At 41.5% G+C, this 14,220-nt stretch overlaps 1 protein-coding gene across 2 annotated transcripts in view; it reads left to right on the plus strand.

Annotated features, from left to right (window-relative positions):
- The window catches only part of TAF3 (TATA-box binding protein associated factor 3), a 127,613-nt gene extending 114,924 nt beyond the window's left edge, over positions 1-12,689 (plus strand). For both annotated transcript variants that reach the window (XM_082067267.1, XM_082067268.1), the window contains 3 exons: positions 5,898-6,153; positions 9,722-9,828; positions 10,592-12,689. In XM_082067267.1, the coding sequence (XP_081923393.1) occupies positions 5,898-6,153; positions 9,722-9,828; positions 10,592-10,706 (478 nt within the window). In that variant the 3' untranslated portion in view covers positions 10,707-12,689. The remainder of the gene's footprint in view (positions 1-5,897; positions 6,154-9,721; positions 9,829-10,591) is intronic.
- The last annotated feature ends 1,531 nt before the right edge of the window (positions 12,690-14,220 follow it).

Here is a 14,220-nt window from a genome sequence, read left to right on the forward strand (position 1 = left end):
AGACCAGGCAGTGTCCACAAAAATAGATGACAGCTCAGAATAAATGTTCAAAGTTCATTTTCCTTGATAGAGAAGAATATCACATTGCAGGCAATTTATCACATGAAAATATTTATATTTTTTTTTAATCTCAAGCTTAAGTACTGAAGTCTTTTCACTTGCAGAATTGCTAGAGGCTCCACTGGAAGTCTGATGTGTTTTGGCACTCTGCGAATGCACGATTTGGTCATAATGTGTATTTGTGGAGCTTGTATTTGCCAATATGACTTGTTTGCACAGAATAAAATATTCAGCAGAGCATGAGAGATAAAAACTAAATTTCTCTTTCTAAAAGTAATATGGGAATTAGCCTACATTACAGAGCTTAAATTGCACTGATTCTCCTCCAGGGTTGGAAAGAAAATTTCAAAATCACCTCTAATCTGTGAAGAATCTAAACCATATGGAAATCTTCCTAATTCCCCTGGGTGTTTTTGACACTCTTACCCATAGGTCTTAGAGTATTTCTTTTTTTTCTGTTGCAACAATCTCAGTTCCAGGTGTGAGATTTTTCAGTAATAAAATATAGTTACACCCCTTAATTTTCTAGCATTGAGGAATTTATATAAACAAATATCACAGAATCACACAGAATCACAGAATGTCAGGGATTGGAAGGGACCTCAAAAGCTCATCCAGTGCAATCCCCCTGCCGGAGCAGGAACACCCAGATGAGGTTACACAGGAAGGTGTCCAGGCGGGTTGGAATGTCTGCAGAGAAGGAGACTCCACAACCCCCCTGGGCAGCCTGGTCCAGTGTCTGTCACCCTCACTGAGAAGAAGTTTCTTCTCAAATTTAAGTGGAACCTTTTGTGTTCCAGTTTGTACCCATTACCCCTTGTCATACCATTGGTTGTCACCAAGAAGAGCCTGGCTCCATCCTCCTGACACTCACCCTTTATATATCTGTAAACATGAATGAGGTCACCCCTCAGTCTCCTCTTCTCCAAGCTAAAGAGCCCCAGCTCCCTCAGCCTTTCCTCACATGGGAGATGCTTCACTCCCTTCATCATCTTGGTTGCCCTGTGCTGGACTCTCTCTAGTCTCCTCTCCTCCAAGCTAAAGAGCCCCCGCTCCCTCAGCCTTTCCTCACACAGGAGATGCTTCACTCCCTTCATCATCTTGGTTGCCCTATGCTGGACTCTCTCCAGCAGTTCCCTGTCCTGCTGGAACTGAGAGGCCCAGAACTGGACACAATATTCCAGCTGTGGTCTCACCAGGGCAGAGTAGAGGGGAAGGAGAACCTCTCTTGACCTACTAACCACCCCCCTTCTAATACACCCCAGATGCCATTGGCATCACTTGTAATAATCCAGGTGAGTTATACTAGTTTTGGTTGTGTTGGTGAAGTCAATGGTGACATTTTCCTATGTACAAAGACCCCTGTAGCTCCTGCTTCTTGCTTAAAAATAATTCAAGAATTAGGACTTATCAAATGTTGTTTTTCCTTTGGGCAGAGAAGCAGCTTCTTTGGAGCTCTGTCTCTGAAAAACAAAGATTGCTGTGATTTTTTTACTAGACCTTTTGAAGTACCGATACAGCATTTTTTTTGGAGCTCATCACCCGTAGCAATCAGTCAGCCCTGCAGTTCATATCCTATTTTTGAAAAGCCATTTCCTTTTGGTGCACATGTCTTTTCCCTGTGTTTATATGAAGCAGTCAATGGGGCTTTCAGCCGTAAGGATCAGAATGAAATCAAATAAATTACTTCCAAAGATAGGAAACCATTTCACACCTTGGAGCCTCATTTTGCTCCAGGTGTAGCGTGTTACAGCTCATGCCTGTGTAGAGCTGATTATAAACCAACTGACCTGCACTTTGCACTTTGCCTGCAAGCCGACACTTCGGTTTCACCCTTTTTGGATCTGTAGCCGTGAACGGGGTGATTGCCCCAGAGTAATGATGAAAATGGGTTTTCATTCACTCTTCCATTATACAGAGGTGTATTGGTACATGCGTTCAGTTGTAAATGTGCTGAGGTTCTGTAAGAAATACAGTTCCTGCTAGCATTTAAAAAGAAATCCAAAGTTATTGTAGGTTGGACACCATCTGATACACAGTGTTGACATTAATTCTGTCTTTTGTTTTTTTTTTAAAGGGAGAGGTAAACTTTAGTTAAGATTTAGGGAGGTTCTTATTACCACATCTATTCCAAGGGTTTTCTCACACCCCTTCATTCTGAGGGAACTATTTTGATTCAAAAACAACTTTAATTGACTTTTTATCTTTCATTGTAGAATGTGTTTGTGATATACTATCAGGCAAGCAGCCTGCAGAGAAGTGTTATTCTTGTCTCGGGCCTCTGAGTGTGTTGATGGTGGTTGTTGTTCATCTGTATTTGATTACCTAAAAAAATATTAATCCGGCCTCAGTTTTAGAGTTTTCAAATTAGGGTGAGGAAGGAGGTGAAATTTTGTCTTATTTAGTATTGTACTTGGAAACTTTTAATATACAAGCACTGATTTTGAAATGGTATGAAAAACACATATTAGGAAAGAAGATGACAATATGTGTATCTTGTTCTTAGGGACATGGTTTAGTGACAGTGTTGGGTTAATGGTTGGACTCTATGATCTTGAGAGTCCCTCACAACCAGAATGATTCTATGATTCTATGTATGGTGATGTCCAAATGTAGAGTTTAAATCCTAGGAGGGACCCAGCTACGAGGAGGATGGAACATTAGCTGTAGTGAGTACCGCCTACTCGCATTGTGTTCTGTGCCTCACTTTTCCTGTCTATAAAAATAGAGCTCATAAGTCTTGCCATCATTTACATAGTGTTTTGATATCAGGTTTCTCTCCGAGTCTGAAGTAACATTAATTATTAGTCGTGGGACTGCTATTTCCCTTTGATTTCTCCCCACCTCTGTATTGCCGTGTGTGCAGCCCCTTCTTCAGAAAGGAGGACACGCTAAACCACCCTCCCTGAGGTTACTCCATCACCTCTAATGGTGGAGCACAAAGCCGTTCATTTCTGCACTCCGGAGTCTAAAGTCTCTGAACTTGTTTAGCCCAAGGGAGTGGTAGGCCCAAGCGTGCTCCGAAATGCCGATCTCCTGTTTTGATAACTGAGCTCTGAAATCAAGATAAACAAGCTGCCCTATATACTGAACACATCCTAATTGCACACTTCAAGTCAACCAATGAGTGTGTGTCACCCGCTAATGAATATTTGTAGTTTCGTAAGATTTGGTATGTGATTTTCCTTGTAGCTTCTGCAGTTCTTAGCAGGTTGGCTTCAAAGACCTCGTTCAGGAGAAGAACCTGGCTTCATCTGGACCAAGAAACGGCATAGTTTCATTTCATATGTTAGCTGGGCATGGTCACTCTTATTCAAATTATATTAGCTAATACTTCTTTAAAACTGTTTACAGTGTGTGCAAACTTGTGTTTAAAATCCTATTAGCTAATCCATTTCCTAGTCTAGACTCGGGGAGGGTTGACTCCCTGAAGAACTCATAGCAGGACTTTGTTTACTTGGAGGGGGTAGAAGAGGGAGGCGGTGAATGAAAGGGATAATGATGTTTGAAACCATCCAAATTACTTTAGCTGTGCCAAATACATTGCTGTCTGTCCCTCTCTTTGCTTTTATTATTGCTGAGATTTGTTTTTTGTCGAGAGGTGACTCTCAAGTCCTGGGGGTAGCTCTGAAAACCATGGGAGTGTTGCCACCAAACAAGGTCTGGGGCGTTCAGCATGGGGAGCCAGGGCTCTTTGTGGGAGCCATGGAAGGAGGAAGGCATTAGTTTTTAATTATACTATAAATACCATAAATAATAGTTTCTGCAATATTAAGTATTTCTAAGTCTATATCCGAAGAAAGTTCTGAAGTTTGGAGAACACTTTCAATGCATTCTGTGTAGTCACTTCTATAACTTCTTCAACTGGAATGCCTATAATTTTGGCAATATATTCTGCAGCAATGTAAATAGATGCACATTGGTTTTTAATTATACCATAAATAATAGTTTCTGCAATATTACGTATTTCTAAGTCTATATCCGAAGAAAGTTCTGAAGTTTGGGGAATACTTTCAATGCATTCTGTGTAGTCACTTCTATAACTTCTCGACTTCTTAACTTCTGTAACTAAGCATCAGAGTCAGGAGCCCCAGGGAGCCACGTGCCAAGACTTTCATTGAACCAGAAACACATCATGGACATTCAAGAGCCAAAAAGGAAACTTTCTTGGTGGAAGATGACAGTGGCTTTTCAGATTTACCCCACCAACAGGAGAAGGAGGCTGGATTTGATGAGTAGATCACTCCCAGGATGACCCGATAAAGGATTTCCTTCCTTCTACAAGTCACAGACAACTTAAGTTACAAGTTCTGCACTTTGGCACACAGTCTAGAACCTTCCTGAGACGTATAGAGAGCCTGAGCTGTCAGATGAGGTACCTGAAGCAATCACCAGACATCAAGTGGTGTGAATGCCTTGGGCATTGCTGATGGAAGATCATCTAATGCCTTTTAGATTCTGCTCTGCTCTAAGTTTCTAAACTTCCTTGGGTTTTGTTTTCTTCCCCTGCTCACTCCTGGCAGCTCTCGGGAGGTGGGTGTGATGCTGCAGCTGGCAGGTTAAGCAGCAACACCAAACCCTTTCCTCTGTTTCCTTTTACCAAGTGTTTTTACTACAACTTGCCATAGTTCTGATTTAGTAGTGCAAGTGGCATATCTTGGGAGAAAAACACTGTTATCTCAGCCAAGCATTAAATACTCTATAATTCCAAGCCTTTATCAAATAATCACTTTGATTATTGACTCAAGATGCAGAAAATATCCCCAATCGTAGCGATACTGTCTTTGAATATCATAAGAGAGCTGTGGTAAACTCTGAAGTTGAATGTAAAGTTCCCACTGACGGTGGAGCTGGACTTTGTGGTTCTCAGGAGTTGTTGCAATTTGATTTCCATCATAGTTTTCCTACTGATGTCTCCGTTTTTAGATTTCTTAAGGTATTCTCATCTCTGGAATGTCTAACCTTTCTTTAAATCACATTCTTCCCGCAGTGCCATCACAAATCAATTGCACTCCCACAGTTACCATTCAAATATAAACAAGTTAATAAAATTATTTACTGAAATGTGGTAAAACAAATAGACCCATCCTGTGTTTTGTTTGAGGTTCAGTTTGGTTTGTTTTCTAAAACATCCTTTTCCTTCTCTTTATGTTTCTAATCTAGAGCCTTATAGCGAGGGCTTTTTCTGTCTTGTTCGTTAAATTGCATGCACGTCAATAACACTGTATATCAACATTCATTAATAAACGTTGGGTCCTCTATGTATCCCCCTTCCTGGGCAAGATTATTCTATACTGTGTATTTACTAGAGCTACATCCTGTCTACTTCAGCTACTTGAGTAAGTAGCAATATTTTAACTGCTGAGTATATAGTGTGCGTCATTTATTTGTCCTGACTAGATCCACTGCTGATTTCATAAACATTTGGGGAAAGAAATACCAAACTAGCAAATATTTGGAGAACCCCCTAATGTAGGATCTTGAGAGGACGATATCGTCTCTCAGTTTGAAGATTAAAATCAGTGCTGTTCACAGCTGATTAACTTTCCTTTCTAATATTTCCCACAAATTGAGGTAATGTAATAAAACTTAACGAAACAAGGTTTAGTAAAGCCACAGAGAATATTTATATGGCAGTGAGCTCCGGAGTGGCTCAGGCTGTCCTGGCTTTGTAATGGCCTAATGGTGTTGGGTTCTTGTGTTGGGTTCAAACTGCCTCTTTGATGGCTCAAAGGTGATGTGAATTATCTGCGCTGTGTTTTCTTTATATCTAGTCAGTGATCGATCGCTGCTTTCTTTCCCATCAACTCTAACGATTCTCTTTTTCACTCCTACAGAGTCATCAGCAAAGTGGTACCAGCTCCAGAGGCCAAACCTTCCACCCCTGTGAGCCGGCCCAAAACCCCTCCGCCCGTGCCGTCACCGGTCCCAGCTCCCATCCACGTCACCCCTCCTTCGGCTCCAGCTCCTCCTCCTCCACAGGCCACCGTCTCGCAGGTCCTCATCCCACCGCCCTCTCCAGCCGTCTCAGCAGCAGCAGGTTCCAAAGCTCCGGTTCGGAGCGTGGTGACCGAGACCGTCAGTACTTACGTGGTAGGTAACGTGCTGCCGCGGTTTGTCCCACTGCTGGTGACATTCGTCTCTTGAATTGTTGAGCTCCGGGGTGACTCATCATCTCAAAATGATGGTACCTGGACTTGTCATGTTGCTCTCTATTAAGCTGCTCCTTACCCAGCCCTTGCTTCCATGCACGTAATTCGAGGGGTTAATAATTAAAACACTACCACTTAGACTGAATTTCTCCTTTGTTTCTAGTTCAATGTTTAAGTTTCTTTTAACAGGTCCAGTTATATACCACTCGGTATTTTCTGCTAACTGAGCAAGAGCATTTATTTTTGGAGGTGGAGGGTTTTTATAGATTCTTTCATAAGTGCTGAATTGAAACCTCAAATGTCAAACTCGCCATAGATTTTGCTGTCAGTCAGGTGAAGTACAAAACCCTCATACAACATCAAGAATTTGACTTAGCCCTCATCTGAAATGTGGAGAGTCCACAAGCTCCATTTCGGTTTCTTCAACACACAGAAATTGCAAAGGTTTGTACTTCTCAGAAAGTCTGTAGATAGTTCATTAGTCTACAGTTCATTAGTCTGTTTGACATATGCTCTGAACTTGGCCTTTCTGGTAGCGTGAAGACTTCTTTATTCCTTAAGAAAAGTGTCCCATCCAACATGATACAGGGACTACATTCTCTAAAGAACATGGACATACCTCTGGTCAGTACTAGGATTGCTGTGCTACTGAAAATTTCTGCTTTAGATGCAATATAAAATGAAAGTTCTGGCCATTTCTGGTCATTGAAGAGCAGCAGATACCATTAACACCATTAATAACAGTACCGGCATTGTTATCCTCCCTGTCCTGGCCACGTTCCAGCCTGGTTGGTGACACCTTGCTTATCTCTATGGGGTAGCAGTTTAAAAATCTCACCATTTAAAACACCTGAAACTTGTTTTTATTACAGAGCTTCCTGGGCTTTAATTGCGATGTATGCATGATTTTTCTCCCTTTTTTTTTTTTTTTTTAAATTCCTGTTTTTATAATGATTCCTAGTGTAAATCTACCCTGCCTTTTCTAATGGAAAAGGTGCTCTTCACTTCTGGACTTAAACTGATGTATCGTGTTACTGGTCTCTGTTTAAACAGCTGCTACATTTCACTCCTGAGTCGGTTACAGCACTAGACGACCGCACGGAGGCTGTGCTTATCTTTAGGGTTCAGGATACACATCCTCACCTCCTGTATCACAGGTGTAAATGCAATGTCACTCTTACAGTAGTGCCCAGAAGCTTGGAAATTTCACAGAATCGTAGAATCGTTTCAGTTGGAAGAGACCCTCGGGATCATCGAGTCCAACCATAACCCAACTCTAGCACTAAACCAGGTCCCTAAGAACCTCGTCTAAATGCCTTTTAAACCCCGACTCCACCACTTATTCACTCTAAGAAAGAAACATTTCCAAAATACTGCGCTAAATCCAGTTTTCTTCAGTAAGCAATTAAAAGCAAAGAACTTAGAGATGATGTCAGTTTAAAGAAGGAAAACCTAGATAGTACCTTATGGGGAATTCGGAGGACATGTAGGCTCCAGGTTCGTTCGTTCGTTCTTTCTTCAATATTGTAGTTAAAACCAGGGCTTTATTTCATTAGGATCCAACTATGTGCACAGGCAGAGAGACTCCTGATATGAGACGTTTATAAGTCAAAAAAGTGAGAGAGAGGTTGAGGAAGAAGGGAATAATTAATAACTCTTAGCCCATTGTAAGACGGGAATCTGGGACACAGAATGATGAAATGGCTTTCCCCAGGTCACACGGGAAAAAGCTCTTCTAGAGATAAGATTGGAGCCAGTGTGACAGAGGTGAGCAACTCCCTTCTGCAGGGAAGGACAGGAGGGTGATCTTACAGTTAAAAAAAATTACAAATACATGATGTGGGCTCTCCCTGCAGGATAGCATCTCAGTAAGCGTGCTCTGATCGTCAGCTCTCAGTGGTTTGTACTAAAATAGCATCCAGCAATCACATACTGTCCCTCCTGCCACAACCCTTGGCTCATTAAGGAATGAGAAGTTACACAACATTTTTAACATCCTCATTCAGCAGCCCAAGTCCTTGTTTAATGAACAGGCAGAAGTTTCAGTGGTTACAGACCACCCTGCCCCTCTCCGACCCCTGCAGACACACGTTCCCCCTCAAAAAGTTTGGAAAAGTTGGGGTATCTGTCTTCAATTGGGACACAGCATCTCCTCCTTCCCCACGGCGACGACCACGGACCTTTCACACCCGGGTTACCTGCAGAGCAGATGCTGCTCTGCCAACTCAAAATGACTTTGCAGACGTGAGATTAGATGCCTAGATAGGAACGATCATTGCAATCAATCACCTTTAAAATCAAGTTCATTTGAGGATGTTGCCTGCTCCATTTCTCTAGTGGGAAGGAGATTTTTCCCTGCTTTGTATTTCTGGGCTTTGTATTTTCTAGTTTTAAATCACAAAAAGAATTCAGGGCTTTAAGAGGAGCCAGTCGGGAGTGATGTGTTGGTTGCAGCTCTGGTACATTCCTATTGATTTTTTGAGAAGCGGTGTAAGATGTACAGACCACCGTGTAGTAGCTTTTCTTTTTGAGAGACAGAGCATTTGGGTCTTTTCATCTACTACTTTTTAATACCATTTCTGTAAGCTGTACAGATAGCAAAAAGCTATTGCCTTAGATATGTGTAAATGCACTAATGCACCAAAGCTGAGAACAAAACAGTTTATGTTATTGAGATTCAGTGATAATGTGCAAATCTTCATAAAGGAATTATGAAAACTGGGTAATAAACCCTGATATTTTGCACTTTGTGGTGTTCATTGCACTTCTTTAGGTGGATTTCGTGACATTTTGCATGTATGTTTTTAGCAAATAACTGTTAAAGAAACTGCTGGAGATTTAAAAATACAAATAAAGGGTCAAGCAGTATATAAATATTAAAAAAAATCATAAATCTCTGAATATGATTAATCCAGTAAGCAGCTGCCTAATGCTGTAAATGATCTGCCTCTCTCGTTTCGTTTACCCTTTAGTAAATTGTACTGTGACATAAATGTCATAAGGGGAATGGAAAGTTACTCAGTAACAACTTTTTTTATATCCTGATCTTATCGGCTAGTTGAAGTTGAAGACTTTGGCTAATAAGTAATACGGCAATATATACACAGGGCACTGTATATTTTACATGCATATAAGACTGTTATCTTACGCAGGAGGCTGCCGTTGCTCCTTCTTGCCATTAACAGGCTAGAATTTAAAAAGTCACGACAGTATAGACAGAGAAGGAATTGTGTCCTTAAGCCCTGGCTGCTGTATGTGAATGGCCGCGCTTATGTCGGGTGGTGTAACTGGCTTTACTGGTTTACAGGACGGTACAGAAAAATACGTGGTTTTGTCATCATGTACAGTATAGGAAAATCAATTAAAACATAACGCCGAGTGTTTATGATCAGAGAATTCATAAATAACAACAGCGACCGCTGAATAGCTTTGTGGGATAGACAAGAAACTCTTTCCCTTTATTTTTTAAGCCCTGAAAACTAACTTAACTTTTCTTTTCTTTGCACCAGATCCGAGACGAGTCGGGTAACCAGATCTGGATCTGTCCTGGCTGTAACAAGCCAGACGATGGCAGTCCAATGATAGGTTGTGACGACTGCGACGACTGGTATCACTGGTGAGTTCTTCTCATCCATCCTCTTCTGCTGTTCCCTGGCAGATTTGGGGCTATATTATCAACACCTTTTTCTTTTTTTTTTTGTTACGATTCATGACGCTGGGAATATTTGAATGGCTTTGCTATGTCCAATTTAATAATCTGGTAGATATTTTTATCTCTGTTTCTCCGGAATTTGAAAAAGGAGATTTTACGCTATAAAGGAGAGTTACTTTTTAATTAATGGGCATTGGTGATAACAGTTGTTTTTGAAACTGCTGGGAAATATTGCTGATGCTGGTAATTTTGTGAGAACTACAGGATTATGAGCATAGTGTATACAGATAGACATTTCAAATTATGAAGCATTGTATGAACAGCAATATAAATGTCAGTTCTTACAATAGGTTTGGAGGAAGTTAATCACTTTTTAGGCATTTTCTTAAACAGCTACATAAAATCGTGAGGTTTTCTTGCAGATGTGTTGAAGAAGCATTTGAAATGATTTAAAATCTGGCCTAATGTACCTGAAAGTGCGCTCATATTTTCTATTCAAATAGTGTTTCTTATCTGAGTGTCCTTTCGATACATGGGGTTTTTTGTTTCAAAGCAAGTGCTTTTTAGGTTTCTGTTCAATCATTAGATTCATTAAGGTAATAGTAACATAATTGCTGTATTAATTTGAAGGCCAGATCCTTTCTCCCACTGGCAAGTTGCGTTTCTTTGGGTAAAACACAAAATCAACGTTACTCCACTGAGACCGATATTTCCCCCTCCTTCCCAGGCCTTGCGTTGGGATTACGACTGCACCCCCAGAAGAGGTACAATGGTTCTGCTCCAAGTGTGCCAACAAAAAGAAGGACAAAAAACACAAGAAGAGGAAGCACAGGGCGCACTGAAGACGTTGCCAGCGGACTGAAGTTGTGCGGTCGCCGCGACACCGTCCGCCCTGACTCCGTTGCAGGTTTGGGGGGGGTATAATCCAACCAGGTCATGTCTCACCCTCCGTCACAACTCCGGAGTGAATCGGGGCGAGGAGATGCTCTCCGTCGGGGGCTGTTGCGTTTCACAGACCGTCCGAGCCCAGGGGGTTGGATTTTGGTACATTCTGATCCCATCTTTCAGCTACCGAAGGGAGAATTTGCACAGAGCGATATAAAAACTTGGGTAGTTCATGGCTCGGCAGCAACAAAGATGAATGTTGTAAATGCAGATTATCTGTCCTGTTCTTTTTTGATTTGTTATTAATCTCTCTTGAACCTTTGCAGTAAGGTGCCGAGAGGAGAAGAAAATGTAAATTGCAGTGAGTTGTAAACTGAGGAGACCGTCTGGAATGATTTCTATAGCCTGGATACAGTTCAGCCTCTATTCCTGCTGAGCCAGATAATCATAATGTAGAAATAAAAAGTGACTGGCAAATATTTTTGTGACAAGAATATATGAAGCTTTTTTCCTTGATTTTTAGTACTAACATAAAATAAACACGTTCAAGCTTTTGTGATATATTTTCTATTTTAAAAAAAAGAAAAAAGTTTCCATTGTGTCGATTCTTTTCTCCCGTGTGAATTTATTTCAGTGGACCTGTAATATATTTTATACTTTTGGTTTTGGTTTGGTTCTGCTTTTTTTTTTTCTCGTCTTTGTCAATGTACCTTTTCATTGCTTGTACATTTCATTGGTGTGTAAAAACACTTCCCATTAAAAGATTTTCACACGTGTAAATACCAGATATTTATAAAGTACTTTTTTTTTTTTTTTGTAATTATTTTTTTATAGGGCTTGAGGATTTTAATTTTTGTCTGCCTGAGAATACAAACCTAGCAGCTATTAAACGCCCGTGCGACGCACGCCGGTCCGTACGGCTTTAAGGGATTGGCGCGCACGAGGAGCCGGCCAGCACCATAATTAGGCCTCGATTCAGATACTTAAACATGTGGTAACTTCTTAAGAAGTGAGTAATCCTATTGCCTTCAAGGAGCCCTGTTCCCACACTTGGTTCTACATGTGCTTAAACGCCGGCTGAATCGAGAGCTTAGGCCAGGGGGCTCTGCACTTTCAATGGTCGCTACAGCGTGTTAATCTGTAGCTGAGCTTTTATTTCTTTTTTCTTGATTTTCATTGAGTTTGCCAAAACGATGGGGCTCGTGTTGAGATGGAGGAGATGCCGAGTGGCGCCGAGGCCAGAAGACGCCTCGCTCTGCTTTTCGTACCCCCTTGGAAAGAACAATAAAGTGAACATGAATTGTATTCCCCATTGAAAATAAGAGGGGAAATCACAGAGAGAAAAGAAAAAGAAACAAGGCAGTATTAGATACTGTAGTGCAATGGGTCTCAGAGCTAAATAAAATACAAGAATAAATCTGGAAAAATAAATGTATGCCTTTTATTTCCAAAGCGATTTTAGCCTTCATTGGTTAATTTGGGGATATTTGTACTTTAAACCGTACAGTGAGAAACATTTGATGTTTGAGAATATGGCCCTTTAACCTGTTGTGCAGATAATAAGAGTTATTTTTTAAGTGTATCCAAATTGATATTAATGAGAATGAATTAGTTATGTTTTTAAAAGTAGCAGTCTAGTTAGGGAAATGAGGCTTTGCTGATAGAACTGTTAAATTACAAATCAGTGGAGATATGGATGAAATTGGTTTATTAAAAGTGCGCTGTTACATTCTTTGTTCAATGCCACCTCATTTATATTCTGTCCCTGCTAATTACCAGTCAAGAAAGTTCTTGGGTTTGATTATTTTATTTTGAATTGCTGGATGTTACAAACCTGATTCTTGTGGTTTTTTTTTTTTCCATGTGTAATGTGCAAGCATACGAAATACACCGTCTTTGGTCATTTCTGGTTGCAATAATAAAGAACTAGCTTTTGGTAAGTTGTTTATCCTTTTCCTCCTCCCCACCGTCAATCAGAACTTCTCTCATTTAATCAGCTAAATTATTCAAGGTGCCGTGGGAGGGCTGAACTTTGCCATTTCGACGGCCGCTCAGCTATTTCTATGCATGCTTGTGCCTCGCTGCCGCCGGCTTCGTTTCCTACCCCCGGGTTTTATGATTTTATAAATGACCCCTGTGGCAATAAAACCAAAGCATCATTTTCAGGAGCCTTGTGTGGCTGAGGGGATTAGTAACGGGAGAAGAGGCCCTTCACCTCCGGGTCAGCGGTTTGTAGCCATCCTCGGTCCGTAGCTGCGCTCAGCCTGCCTCCCCTTTCACTGCTGTGTATCAGGAATTGGTGGTTTAAAAGAATAAATCAGCTTCCAAAACTAGTTACCCCTGAGCAGCCGTGGGGTATGGACCTTCCTTACATCCCCTGGTGCCACCCAACGCTGAGCAAGCCCAGATGTTTATATTTGCTGCTAGAACTTCACCGGTTGCGTTTCTGCTCCACAAACTCTGCCGGAGTTAGGGCTGCTCCCTTGCTTTGCCACTTGTTTTAATGGGTTGGGCATTTGTGTTGCCCTGAATCCTTTTATGATTTGGGGTTTGGACACGGTTCCCCATGGGAAGAGGGTCCAGTGGGTGGGTTGCAAGTTGGTTTGCTTGTTGGATGTCATGGGAGAGCATCAGTATCTCCGGATGGTTTTCCTACCCCTTTCATCCAAGAGGAATATCAGTTGTGAGCGCTGTGTCCAGAAAACACCTACTTCCATGGCTAGTTGGAGTAGAACTGGTTAAAAGTTTAAAAAGTAAAGAATTAAAAGGTTTTCAGTAAGGAGAACACAACTCACCCTCTGCCCGCAGTGTTAAGACAGATACAATTTTCCCCCCTTTACTGATGCAGTGGATTTATGCAGTATGGTGAGTGTTGGTAGCAAATATTCAAGAAAAGAGCGTAAAAGCTATTCCGTGAGAAAAGCTTGTTGGATCCTGCCTTTACTCTGGGGCCAGATGATTATCTGGAGTCGGTTGGAGCTGTGTCAGTTTACAGCAGCCCAGGAGCTGCCCGCTTGTCCGGGTGACTTAGGGGCTGGGCAGCAGCTCCGTTATTGTGAAATTAGGCAGTTTTTAATGCTTTTTTTATCCTCTAAGTCCTCCTTTTAGGGCAGCCCGTACCTGCAGGTCGCTGGAGAAAACGTCAGTGCTGTGTGCTCGCTGCAAAGTGTGTTCATCATTAGGCAAAACTGCGACTTGTGAATGAGTTTTGCGTGCAGGAAAATCTATATTAATATGAAGACGGTAAGCACAAAGCTCAGAAATAGAAGCAACTATCTTGACTACTGATTTTTATTGGAGGGGAGAGATATAAATGCAGAGCATCCATCCCTGGAGTAATGGGGATGCACTTTTCCAGAGATTATCTTCCTTCGGGGCTGTATGTCATGCTCAAAGCATCATTTCTCTGCTTGACAAGGTGTTTCTCTTCTGAAGGTGTCCGCAGCTAAGTACAGTGAGGATCTTTATGCT

This window comes from Streptopelia decaocto (assembly GCF_964273445.1).
Source record: "Streptopelia decaocto genome assembly, chromosome: 1".
NCBI lineage: Eukaryota > Metazoa > Chordata > Aves > Columbiformes > Columbidae > Streptopelia > Streptopelia decaocto.